Source organism: Carettochelys insculpta, chromosome 19, assembly GCF_033958435.1.
Source record: "Carettochelys insculpta isolate YL-2023 chromosome 19, ASM3395843v1, whole genome shotgun sequence".
NCBI classification, from domain to species: Eukaryota; Metazoa; Chordata; order Testudines; family Carettochelyidae; genus Carettochelys; species Carettochelys insculpta.
In genome coordinates this window covers 8800756-8813007 of record NC_134155.1, presented here as the reverse complement: position 1 = coordinate 8813007, position 12252 = coordinate 8800756, and the positions used below count along the sequence as shown (strand labels likewise).

The 12252-nt window shown below is 43.4% G+C and overlaps 1 protein-coding gene across 1 annotated transcript in view; it reads left to right on the top strand.

Annotated features, from left to right (window-relative positions):
• The window catches only part of ACACA (acetyl-CoA carboxylase alpha), a 248727-nt gene that overhangs the window by 119184 nt on the left and 117291 nt on the right, over positions 1-12252 (top strand). The window contains exons 33-37 of the mRNA XM_075013812.1: positions 1015-1158; positions 2156-2252; positions 3955-4062; positions 9732-9788; positions 10094-10138. Coding sequence (XP_074869913.1) covers positions 1015-1158; positions 2156-2252; positions 3955-4062; positions 9732-9788; positions 10094-10138 — 451 coding nt within the window. The remainder of the gene's footprint in view (positions 1-1014; positions 1159-2155; positions 2253-3954; positions 4063-9731; positions 9789-10093; positions 10139-12252) is intronic.

Here is a 12252-nt window from a genome sequence, read left to right as displayed (position 1 = left end):
ATCAAACCCAAGCAAAGAGACAGGGTAAAAGCTGTGTTGAACTTAATGGAAAGAGGTTTTTCCAAGGAATTGGTCAAATTAGAAAGAGGACCAAATTAATCATTGACTGAATTAAGTGGAAGGCACTGTAATAAGACTGTGTTTAGCATATGAAAGCACATGTGAGACCTTGGGTCCCAGCACAGCATTCTAAAGAAGCCATTTTGTCGCCACACTATTTGTGGGAGGTTGAGGTAGTATAAGATGCTGGATGAACCTTACTGACAACACTGAGGAAAAGGGGTTGGGAGTCTGATTACTGAAACCCAGAGGAGAGCAAGTGTCTAATTTAAAGCGTTTATATTTTTGATACTTGTTTTAATATTGTTTGTAAAGATTTACTAAATCCTTCAGATGCCATAACCTAGAATTATTCTTGTGTTTATCTGTGAACACTTCATCTGTAACACACATGGCATAGGTACAGGAGAAAAATACCTTTGGCATCACATAATCATAATTCACTTGTGAGCGCAATTCTTTCTCTCTTCAGAAATATATTTTTAAAGGAGAACGTTGGTATTTCTAGATGACTGTTTTGTTCCAAGTATGTCCAGGTTGTAACAGTTGTGTTAGTAAAGATGCCAGGTGTACATATTTGTTCCAGTGATTTTGGTCAACGTATGGCTGGGTAAAGAGAGCAGAACAGGTTTACCACCCCAGTAATGAAAGGGTTTATTTGAGTGTGGTTTAGATATACAGCAGGGTCTCACTACTCGCTAACTTAACGTTCGCAAATTCAATTATTTGCGAGCAACTGAGCAGCTGCTTCCCCAGGGGCCCCGAGCAGGAGTGCCATATTCACGAAAAATCAGCACTCGCAAGGGTTCTGAATACGGAATCCTTGCGAATGTTGAGACCCTACTGTACTGTGTACATATCAGCATTTCAAACAATTACAAAAATGTGAGAAACCTCACCTTGTTTCCCTCTCATCCATTCCCCCAATAATGCTCTGCATGAATTACCATCTAGAATGTCCTTCTCCTCCAACCTCAATCATTATGGGATGGTCCATGTAGCAAGTGTGAGTGATGTGCTGCTGGACAACTCGTTCACCCCACCATGCCAACGGATGGGTGGAATGGTATCCTTCCGGACTTTTGAAGACTTTGCCAGGTAAGGATACGGGTAGGTGGTGCTTTGTGCATGCATTCATCAGGATAGTAATCAAGGTAGTCAGATGAGTTGGGTCATGGCCTTTTGTGAATTTCCCATACCATCTGTGAAGCAAAGAGAAATTCTGAAATTGCCAAATGTTGGAGGTTCTAACATCCCCCACCACCTCCATCTGTCTGCAATAGCTGGCATTTCCACAGTATTACAAGGATAGCTTGTATCTGATAGGAATCTTACATGTTTGCAGAGTTTAACTTTTGAATGCTTATTGGAGTTGAACCCTTTTTCCCAAAATTATGTGTATGTGTTTGTGCACACGCATGAGACTGGAGAGCCCCCACAAGTAGAACCTGTGAATTTTCCACAGCATTCACACCAACATCCGTAAGAACCCTTACATGTGCAGGTTCCTCGTGATGGGTGGTGGGAGTGTCATAGTCTCTTCTTCTGGGGGTGTTGCACTATTGTATCTGTTTATATAGGATGTTTTGGGCCCCAGGTATTATGACACAAACAAAGAAAAAGCCCAGATTCCAAGCCCAGAGCAGAAGAAGCCAGCTGTGACGTGATGAGTGAAATGTCAAGAGAAATGAAACAGAACACTGGAGTAAACCGCCCAAGAGACAATATGTCTTTTGATTAAATGCATTCGGTATCTATCCCTTGATGTATACTGATGCATTACCCCTGGGAAGGGAGCAATTACACTGGGCTGTCAAAGCTCTCATCTCAGGCGTTCCTCTGTTACCTCAAGAAAGATGACACAGACACCAGCAGCTTATATATTAAAAAATATAGTTTGCTTGCTTTTGCAGAAGTTTGAACAAAATCCACGTCCTGGTGTTAAGCTTTTCTACTGGACAGTGTTTCCTTTTAATCATTTCTGAGGTCTGCCAAGGGGAGGAATGAAGATGGTATAGCTTGGGTGACTGAGTGTGCTGTTGGAGCAGGTGGGTTGGAAGTAGTTTATTTATGGCTAGTGTTGGATGTATTTCAGGATCTTTGATGAAGTGATGGGTTGCTTCTGTGACTCTCCTCCCCAAAGCCCAACCTTTCCAGAAGCCGGCCACACTTCCTTGTATGATGAAGACAAGGTATAGTATTTTCTTCCTTCCCGGCTCCATGTATGTTGCAGGTATAGAATGTGTGATGTTTACACATTGACTGTGCATTCTGGACTGGATCTGTTTTGCTGGCTTCAGGTGGAAGTTTTGTCATTAGTGTTGGGTGGGAGCAGGAGTAGGCTGGTCCAATATTTTATATCTAGTTTGTCTTTTCTGCTGCATGGGGTTCAAAGCACCTTGAATGGTTGTGCTTTTCTCAGACTTTGTTCTACCACAGGGCCAGATTTTTAACTTGTTTATGTCAGAGTAAATCCAGAATCACTCAATTAGAGTCAGTGGAATGACTCAGCATTTACAGTGGTGTGACTGAGGCTACATCTACACTGACTATGGAAGATTGACCACTTAGGTACGATTTTCCAGGGCGCTGCTTTGCGCATGCACGAAATGGTGCATTCTGGGATCAACGATGACCCCAGCACTCCTTGCAAGCCACAGGGATTAAGGAACGTCAACAGGAGGAGTGCTCCTGTCGACCTCCTGCCATGAAGATAGCCATGGAAGTTGATGGCTGTAAAGTCAATTTTTGGTATGCAATTAGTGTACCAAAAATTGCTTAGCTGCCATTGACATTCCAGGCAACTGTAGATGTAGCCTGAGAATTTGGCCCCATGGCAATGGAACCTGGCCTCCTACAGAGATAGGAAGCTTAAGTGAGAGTGTTTGAACCCTTATTGTTTGACCTTTATTCTCTCTTTCACCCTTGTTCTGGACACCTCTGTGACATGTAGGTCTTTATATCCTCTTCGCATTCCTCTGTTCCCCTTCCTGTGTGGGCTGCATGTGAAAAGGAAAGGAGAGAGGGAGATCCTAGGTTTTCACATTGGCATAGAGATGGTTCAGAGAAAACAGCTGGTTGATTAAGGGATTACTGATGCAGGAGGCAGTCTCCTTAGAGAGACAGGCAGCTGCTCCACAATACTCTCAGCAGGCTGGAAGCTCATCGTAAGGGTTGGTTTCAAACCAGTACATTGGTTCTGATGTCTGCGTGTGTGTAAGTCCTTGTCCTGTATTATCTGTCTCCAGCGTAATTTCCTCCTTATCGTCTATCTGCATCCCCCCTTAGCCTAACCTAGTTTTCTGTTGGTTGATATCCAGTAAATGCAAGTTCTTCAGTATTGAGCATGTTAGCTTTCACCGCTCTGTTTTAGTTGGGCTTCCATAATGTCCTGTTGCACTGTAGCCATGAAAACATGCTACGTAGCTGCCATGCAGTGAACTTCACTCCCCTTTTTAATTTTACAACCTTTCTTGCTGCTGAAGTTCTCCCTTTGAACTACAAAGGCAGTGTGATGATGCTACACATGTATAAAGGACCTGATTCTGCATTCATTGTGCACCCAAACACCATTTGAAACCAGTGGTGTTTGCCAAAGCGGTTTAGTGTGCTTGACCCAGAACTTCAGACTGAAGCTCCAACTTGCTGCAGGTGAATATTAAAGATCCCATAGTGGTGTTTGAAAGTAGGAGTTTCCATATATTTTTAGGTCAAGAATTCACCTTCCGGTACTTTGGTTCAGTCTGTTGGTTGGATATTGACCTCTTTCCCACAGGTAGCTGCATTTTATTAGGGTGTATGTGTAGCAGGGGATCCCCTCCAATAGAGAGGTTATGCAAATGTAACATGGTTTTTGTTAATTGATTTATCAGGCTTGCTTTCTTTAAATTACAGACTGCCAGAGAGGAGCCCATTCACATCCTGAATGTTGCCATTAAGACCGACTGTGACATTGATGATGATGGGCTGGCAGCCATGTTCAGAGAGTTCACACAAAGCAAGGTAAATAGAAGTTCAGGGTGAACCTACTTGTCAATATTATTGGGACCCTCCAGGGAGACATTTTCCCTTGGGAAGAAATCCATGCATTTCCCAGGTATCTTGAAAAAGAAATATATGAATGGAACAGTTAATTTATAGACCCTAAAACCACATAATTTGGATGTAGCTGTAGTTCCGTAAAGCCTCTGGGAAAGCAACTGAGTAACAGAGCGCCCTTTGCGTTGTCTAATGGTGCATCTGAATCCATCAGTTGAAAGTCTTTGTTTTTTGTTGGGTAAACACTACGGAAAAGTTTTTAAATGAGTCAGGGGAAACTGATATTCATCTGGTGTCTGAAGGACCATCCTTCCCCGTGTCAACCTGAACTGCATTCAGTAACTGTCAGTGTGACAGAAATGTCTAAAATGGCATCAGAATAACTTGTGCATGTGTCATGACATTTTTAAGCTAATCAAAATGTGTAGCTCTGGTAAGCATAATATCTACATGTTCATTGGCTTGGTTTCTTTGGCATGATGCAGCCAGAGCTCCTCCTCAGCCTTGGTGGGTCCCTTGCTTTTAGACAGTTTGCTCACCTCAGAAGCTGACAGCAGCCCTCAGTTTAGGCACTTTCCCTAGGGCACGAGCTTGCTGTTTGTTGAACCAGTCTGATCATTGGCCAGTATGTGGGGGGGAACCGTGGAAACCAAGTTCCATTGTCCCTGTCCCCGTCCCCGCTCCAAGTGGCACAGGGCAAGACAAACCCCTTTACCAAAACCAGTCCTGTTCCAGTGCTGCTGCAATGGGGGTGAGGGTTGTGGAGGGGAGCCTGGGCCCACCCACTTCTCTGGGCTCCAATCCAGGGACCCTGTGACAACAGCTTCCTGCAAACATCTCCAATAGCAGCTGCATGACAGCTGTGATTCCCTGGGCCACTTCCCCATGGCCCTCTTCAGCACCTTTCTTACCCTCTGGTTTTTCTTTCTACTACCTTTTTGCACTTGCTCCTCCCAGATCCTCCACAGCACCTTCTCTCCTCGGCTCCTTGCACACATTGGGCTACCAGAAAAGGAGCCACCTCTTTAACCAGTCCCAACTGGTTCTTAAGTGACCCCAGGTGTTCTGATTAGTCTGACCCCTTTGCCTCTGGAAGCCTCCTAATTGGTTCCAAGTGCTTTAATTGGCTTGATTGGCCTGATTGAGTCTGGCGAGTTCCTGTTGGTTCTAGCTTATCCTCTGTTAGTTTACTTGGGGAACAGGAACCTATTTAACCTGTGCCTAATATATTTCCCTTCTTCTACTCTTCTGGAGCCCTATTGGCCTGACTCTGTCACAGGACCCAGTTGGTAACTTTGGCTTGTCTGTCCTTAGAGCATGAGGTTCTCATTAACTTTTAGCGAGGAACTGGGTACTATACTTGTGGTCACTCCGGAGCTAACATTAATTAAAAACACAAGAACAGCCATACTGGGTCAGACCAAAGGTTCATCTAGCTCAGTATCCTGTCTTCTGACAGTGGCCAATGCCAGATGCTCCAGAGAGAGTGAACAGAACAGGGAATCAAGTGATTCCTCCCCTGTCAGCCATTTCCAGCCTCTGACAAATAGATGTTGACAACACCATTCTGACCCATCCTGGCTAATAAGTATTGATGGGTCTATTCTCCATGACTATCTAGTTCTTTTTTGAACTCAGTTACCAAGTGCATCTCTGTATCCTGCCTTTTCTCTACAGAGGAGGCCTTAGCCAGACCTGGAAAAAAATCCCTTTACTCTCTTCCCAGTGACTATTCCATCGTGCACAAAGACTTTGTAAAATCCATGAGGGCCCTGAAATGGCCCGGAGAGGGATTATGAGGAGCACAGTCACCAACATATGGTCCCTACTGGGGGGCTCCAAAAATAGGTGTTTCCTGTGAGCTGTATATTGAGTGTAGTGGTTTTTTTTGAGGTTATAGCAGTGTAACAGCCATTAGACATAATGCTGTTAAATGTGCACAAATACAACTCTCCCTTCCATACAAAGACACTAGTGAACTGGAAGCTTATAAGAAACCCTGTGCTTGTTCAGTCCAACTCAGAATTTAATGGTCTCTTTTAAAAGTAAAACAAAACTAGTTTTGTTTTTCATTTGCATGATTATCCTCCAGGTGTTTTAAGGAAGGAAAAATAGACATTTTAAAAAAAACCCTTTGCATTAACTGATCATATAGGTTGATCCAAATTGTCCAAATAATCTCCCAGTCCCAGCACGCTGTGAGTGGCCTTTTTTTTTTTAGTAGATATTAGGATCATATACTTGTAAATGACTTGTGGAGGAGATTGAGGCAGTCAGTGTAAATGGAGTTTCTCCAGGTGCTGATGCCTAATCGCTCAGTAATAGCTGGGGACTTGCTGTGAGGCCTACATTATTACAATGTAATCAGAATCCTGTTGCTATGCTGTTATTGTCTGCCACTTGTGGAATTTTAAAAGCAATAACAATTTTTGCTTTGTAAACCATGGCATTATTAAAGTTATTTTCTTCCTTTGCCATGAATATTGTCTCTGATGCTCATTTTCAAAGGGCTTAACCTTAGTAAAACATTTCAACCCAGGCCAGAAGGGGTGGGATTATTCTTGGCCATGCTGGGTCTTTTCCCCTTATCACTCTCTCTTTTTTTTTTAAATTAGAAAAGGTGGGTGAGGTGGGGAGAGAAAGTAGAAACATCAGTAAAATGACAGTCAGATATAAACTCATTGAAAAAAGGACTGGGCGTGATAAACATTATGGGCAGCATTCATCTGCAGTGTGGCTCTCATAAGTCACTAAAGTTATACCAAGGATAGGTTTAGATCAATGTATTTTTAAAAAAAATCCTTTGTTTTATACTCCTTCCATTTTCTTCTGTTTCCTGTCATATCATCTTGTCTGCTCCATGTAACCCTCTTTGGCTCCAGTTCTGGAAATCATCTCTTTTCAGGGCAGCAGTTAAGCACATGCTGAAGGCCCCACTAAAATAGCAAACTTTAAGCATGCGCTTACGTGTTTTCCTGAATTAGGAGCAAAAAAGAGTGTCTTCTCATGAGCCAAGCTTCCTCATTCTCCTTGCTTCCTCATAAATCAGTTATGGGCAACCAAGGCTAGTGAGTGGGCTGCGTGAGTAGTCCTCTTTCATCTCAGTGGGCCACAAGATTGAATTCAGTTGTTCACTTACATGACCCCAAGAGTAAAATGCATTATTAATACACGGCCTACTGAATATCCCAAAACAAATGGAAATGCTTTAATCATTCATATGTAAATAGAACTGTTATCAACTTCAGATAATAAAAAAGAAACATTTACACTTACTATATAATATTAAATCCCTGCTTGGTCTCCTCCCCACCTCCTCTCCCAAGCGTTTTGTGTCCCTTCTTCACTTTCTTCCCAGAGCTTGAATGCCACACATCAGCTGATCGTGGCATTCAAGCTCAGGGGACCAGTGGGGATGGAGCATGAATCAGCTGATTCATGGCACTTTGCAAGTGTGGAGAGGGAGTGGGAGGCCTAAGTAAGTGCAGGGTCCCCAATGTGTGGAAAAGCATGGAGGTGAGGCCCAAAAGAGGATGTGCAGGCCACACACAAAACCCTGGAAGGTCACTGGTAACCCACCACTTTGATAAACCAAAGTCTGTGGAGTTGCCTCCTTCTGCTGGTTGTCTTTTGCCTAGTCAAATGGAGCCGCAGCCTGTAGACACTACCCCAATACAAATAATAATGTGTGTACCCCCACTAGCTCCTATGCCAACTTTATGCAATATGAATACAGGTCAAACCTGTCTAGTCCAGCACCCTGTTGTCTAGCAACATCCATAATCTGGCATGATTTTAGCAGGTCAGGTGACCTGTTATCATGGGAGCGTGGCCAAATTTTCCATGGTCCCATAAAGTTTTGCTGTCACCACTCCTGGCTCTCAGTGTTCTGTGCTGTTATTTAGCTGTAATTTACCCCTAAATGTCTTCCAAGAGCCCAGTCAGCAGTGGAAGTGTTGGTAATGCCGCTAGACAATATTCACTTCCTGTGGTCTGGCAAATTGTCTCGTTCAGCACTGGTCAGGTCCTGAGGGTGCTGGAAGAGAGAGGTTCAACCTGTATTTTAGCATATGTTAAAATATTCCCAGGAGTCTAAAAGGATGATTTTGTATGTCACTCTCTTCTTCCCACTCTCCCCCTTGCATTGTTTTTTGTGCAGTCTTAATTAAGGCCCCATCCATCAAACGTGAGTTGTCTTTACTGATGTGAGTAGCTCCACTAATTATTTGTGTGGGTCAGGGCTACTTTTCAGAGCAAGGGGTAGGAGTGGGCATGTTGATCCTGAGGTCCTTTTTTGCAGGTCCCCATCTGGGGGAGCTGACAGCTATACTGGGTCCTTGGGCAAGTTGTATGGCGCCAGCCCCATGCTCCTCGAAGGGGTGGGGCTGAGGGCATGTGGCCCTCAACACTGCCCAGACCGCTGTATGCCTCCACCTCCCAAGTGCTGCGTGGTGCTCCCACACCCCAGGCAGCCCTAAGTGCCACATAGAGCAATGTGGTGGTGTGCCTGTGATGAATTAAAGGGCTCTGAGCACTGGCCCAGTCATTCCCCCTTTATATCACTGGGCCTCGGGGCAACTGCGCGCCCTCCCGTCAGCAGCCCTGGTCCCATTCCAAAGCATTTACTGTGTAAGCTTCAATCTGAATATTCCATGGAAGCCCATGCCTTTGTATTTAATCATGAATGTTCACGCCACTTTAGATTGTTCTAGTGTGGTTTCCCTGACCAGTGCAGAAAGGAGTCTCTCCTGCCTCCTGTGTAGATTAGTTCCTCTGGATTTTGAAACTCAGTTTTCACCTTGCTCAGGAAAATTGCTGGATTCCCATATTATTATGATTGTCTATTATTTTTATTACCAAAATGTCTAGAAGCCCCGCACAGTTGTGGATCAGCACATAACTATTCTAGGTGCTATACAAACACGGGGGAAAAAAAAGATGGTGCCTGCTCCCAAAGAGCTTACTAAGTAACTCCACTGCTAGTATGGATTTGAACCTCTCTAATTTGGCACCCTTGAGATCTGACTTGTACCAACCAGAGAATTTGCCAAATCATGGGTGGTCAATATTGTCTAGCAGCATTACCAACACTTCCACTGTTGACTAGGTTTTAGAAGATATTTATGGGTAAGTCAGAGCTAAATAACAGCAGAACACTGACACCTAGGACTGGTGGCTGTAAACAAACTTGTGGGACCACAGGATATTTGGCCACACCCATGATAAATTGACATACAACTAATTAAAATCATGTGGACCACGGATGTCACTGGACCAGAGAGTGCCGGATTAAAGAGTTTCCATCTGTAACACAGTTCATTGAACAGTTAATTCCCTGCTGAGCTAAACAAGAAGTTTCCCAGCTGGTGCCAAATGTGGTTGTTAATATGGAGTCTTCTCCACTCAGAACAAGACTGAGACTCATTGCATTTGCTCACAGGTGCTGCTAAGCAACCATTTGATAAGAACTTACAGTCACCACCAAGCTGGGTTGGATTGTGAGACTGCATTTTAAAGGCATGAAACTCTCTCACTCATTGCCAGTCTTTAGAAGGTGTCAGTTTTGATTCTGATGGTGGTTTTTAGTTGCCTGTTAAATCAGTTCTCCTATCTGCTGTCTTTCCCTTTTACAGAAATCAGTCCTGATTGATCATGGGATTCGAAGGCTGACTTTCCTTGTAGCACAAAAGGTATTTTGACACCTCTTCCCCTGATGCTTGGAAGCTTTTTATTTGTAGTTCGTATTGAAATTATAATTTTAATATTTTTTTGAGATTCAAAATTGCATTCCCTGTAGTTTTAATTCTGCTTTTATTGCTTTCATTCTTCAAAACTGAGGCTTTTTCAGTGATTTTGCTTAAGAAAATTGACAATTACAAAAAAAATCTTGGAGTCACTTGTAATATTGTCTTAATTTGCTTTTGATTTTAATACTAACTGCTAGCTTTCTTCTGCTCTTCCTCCCCTGCCCCATCTTTGTGTTTTGATTTGTAAGGATTTCAGGAAGCAGGTCAACTATGAGGTCGATCAACGATTTCATGTAAGTAAAAAGAAAACAAATCAAGATATTTTTGCTTTAAACTCCCCTTTGCAGTTCATGGAAGTAAAATAATTGTAGTCATTATATATGAAGAAGGAGGTTTGACTCTTTAGTGAGCTATTTAAACACAGCCACAGTACTGTGATTGTGACTGACTTTCAGCCTTTGAGTAGTTCTTTTGAGTACCTGCATGCTTTCAATATACTTAGTAATTTAAGCATCTGGCTGTATTTGCACACACACAATTTAGGTTGGCCTGCATTGTTCTGATGTTCTCTTATAGCATATAAAAACATTATAAATATAACCCAAGCTCCTTGCCAGCTTTACAGATTAACTCGGAAACAGGCCAAATAAATGACTTGCCAAATTTGAACTCTGGATTGTTAGCACCCCATCCACTGCTGAAACCACTAGGCAACTCTGTCTTCTGAAGTGCTTCAACTTCAGTGACAGCTAGTTTGATTCCTATTCTCCAGAGGACTATATAGGGCATAAACCTGCTTTCCTTTCTCCCCTTGTGTATCCATTCAGCCCCTCCTGACATTGATTGGAGTACTGAGTAAGCAAGAAGTGCAGTCAGATGAATAGAGCCCATTATGGAAAACACATTCCAACATCAGCAGTAATAATAGCTGAGCAACAAACTTTCTATTACTTTCATGATAAGCCTGGGCATCATCACAGGGGGATTATATACCTGTGCATTGAGCATAAGAAATATACCACAGATGTGGTGAAAGAGCCTGGAATGTAATCCAGACCTAATATGTTGTCAGAAGTGAAGCTGAAGGTCAGATATGATCAGGAATCACACACTAAAGTGTCTCATTGCATCTGTTTTTGAAAATATATTTATATGGGCTAATTTAAAAAACAGTGGCTGATAAGACCTCTCTTTGTATCTGCTTTCAGCACTCACCCTCTTCAGAAGTTTTCCCCTTTGCCAACTGGGATCATTCTGTTTGTGTCTCCAACTTTGAGTTGGGTGAGCCTTGGTGGCTTGTGCTAGCAAAATGCTTCCCAGACACACTTCTTTTCTTTGAGAAATATCTGCTGCTAGGAATATTTTTCCTATCCTTGAGTCAGCATCATTGGAATAGGACAGTTTATCCTCCGGGCTAAAGAAGCAAAAAGATTTTCCAAAATGCTTTAGGAAATGCAACAAACTTAACTACTTTCCCCGGTGTATTGACAGCAGAAACCCTGTATGATTACAGTATATGCAGATGTATGCCAGTCAATGGCTTTAGAAAGGAAACAGAACCCATAGTGGAAGTGTAGGGTGTTTGAACAAAGAACCCCAGGCTTTAAAAAGAAAAATCAGGAGCTTAAAGAATAAAATTGATACTTGGGGATGGAATATGAGAGTCTGTAAATAAATGCTGGTGGTGATCAGAAGGATGGGGGAGACACAGAAGAATCCTCAGAGAACTTGGAGAGCTGGGCCCATGGGTTAAGAGAGAAGCAGTGGATCTGATATTTTTATCCATGTGTTTGTGATTGTTCTGGGAACTGGGCTCTCTCACAGCAAAGTCTGTTGTGCATGAGAGGGTCTGTTTCTTTAAATGTGTATACCTACAAACTAGGGATGTTAATATGTAACCAGCTAACTGGTAAGCCTCCTCCGTCAGCTGATGGGGGCTGCAGCAGCACCCCACTTGCCGTGGGCAAGGGGTTGCTCCAGCTGGGCAAGGCCTGCCATGGGGAGGGCACTCCAACATGGCTGGAGTAGCTTTCATCTGCAGTGGGCCCAGCCTGGAAGTGCTGCATGCAGGGGCACTCCAGTCTGGCCAGAGCACCCCAGTCTCCAGGGCATGTCAGAGGCACGGACGCTCCAGCCCAGCTGGAGCAACCCCTATAGGGAGGCCTCCCCAGTCATCCCTCCTCCGCTGCCATTTAATTGGTTAACCTATTAAACAGGATTTTACATCCCTACTACAGACACCCAGCTCCTAGGGCAAATGCTCAGCTGATGTAAATTGCCATAGTGTGAGAAGAGGGTCTGTCTCTCTGCATTTGGTGCTTAAGTGACCAGTCTCAGTTCCCAGTAAGTCAATGGCAGAATTTATACTGACTTTACCTGTAGTTGGATTGGACCCATAATCAGCCCC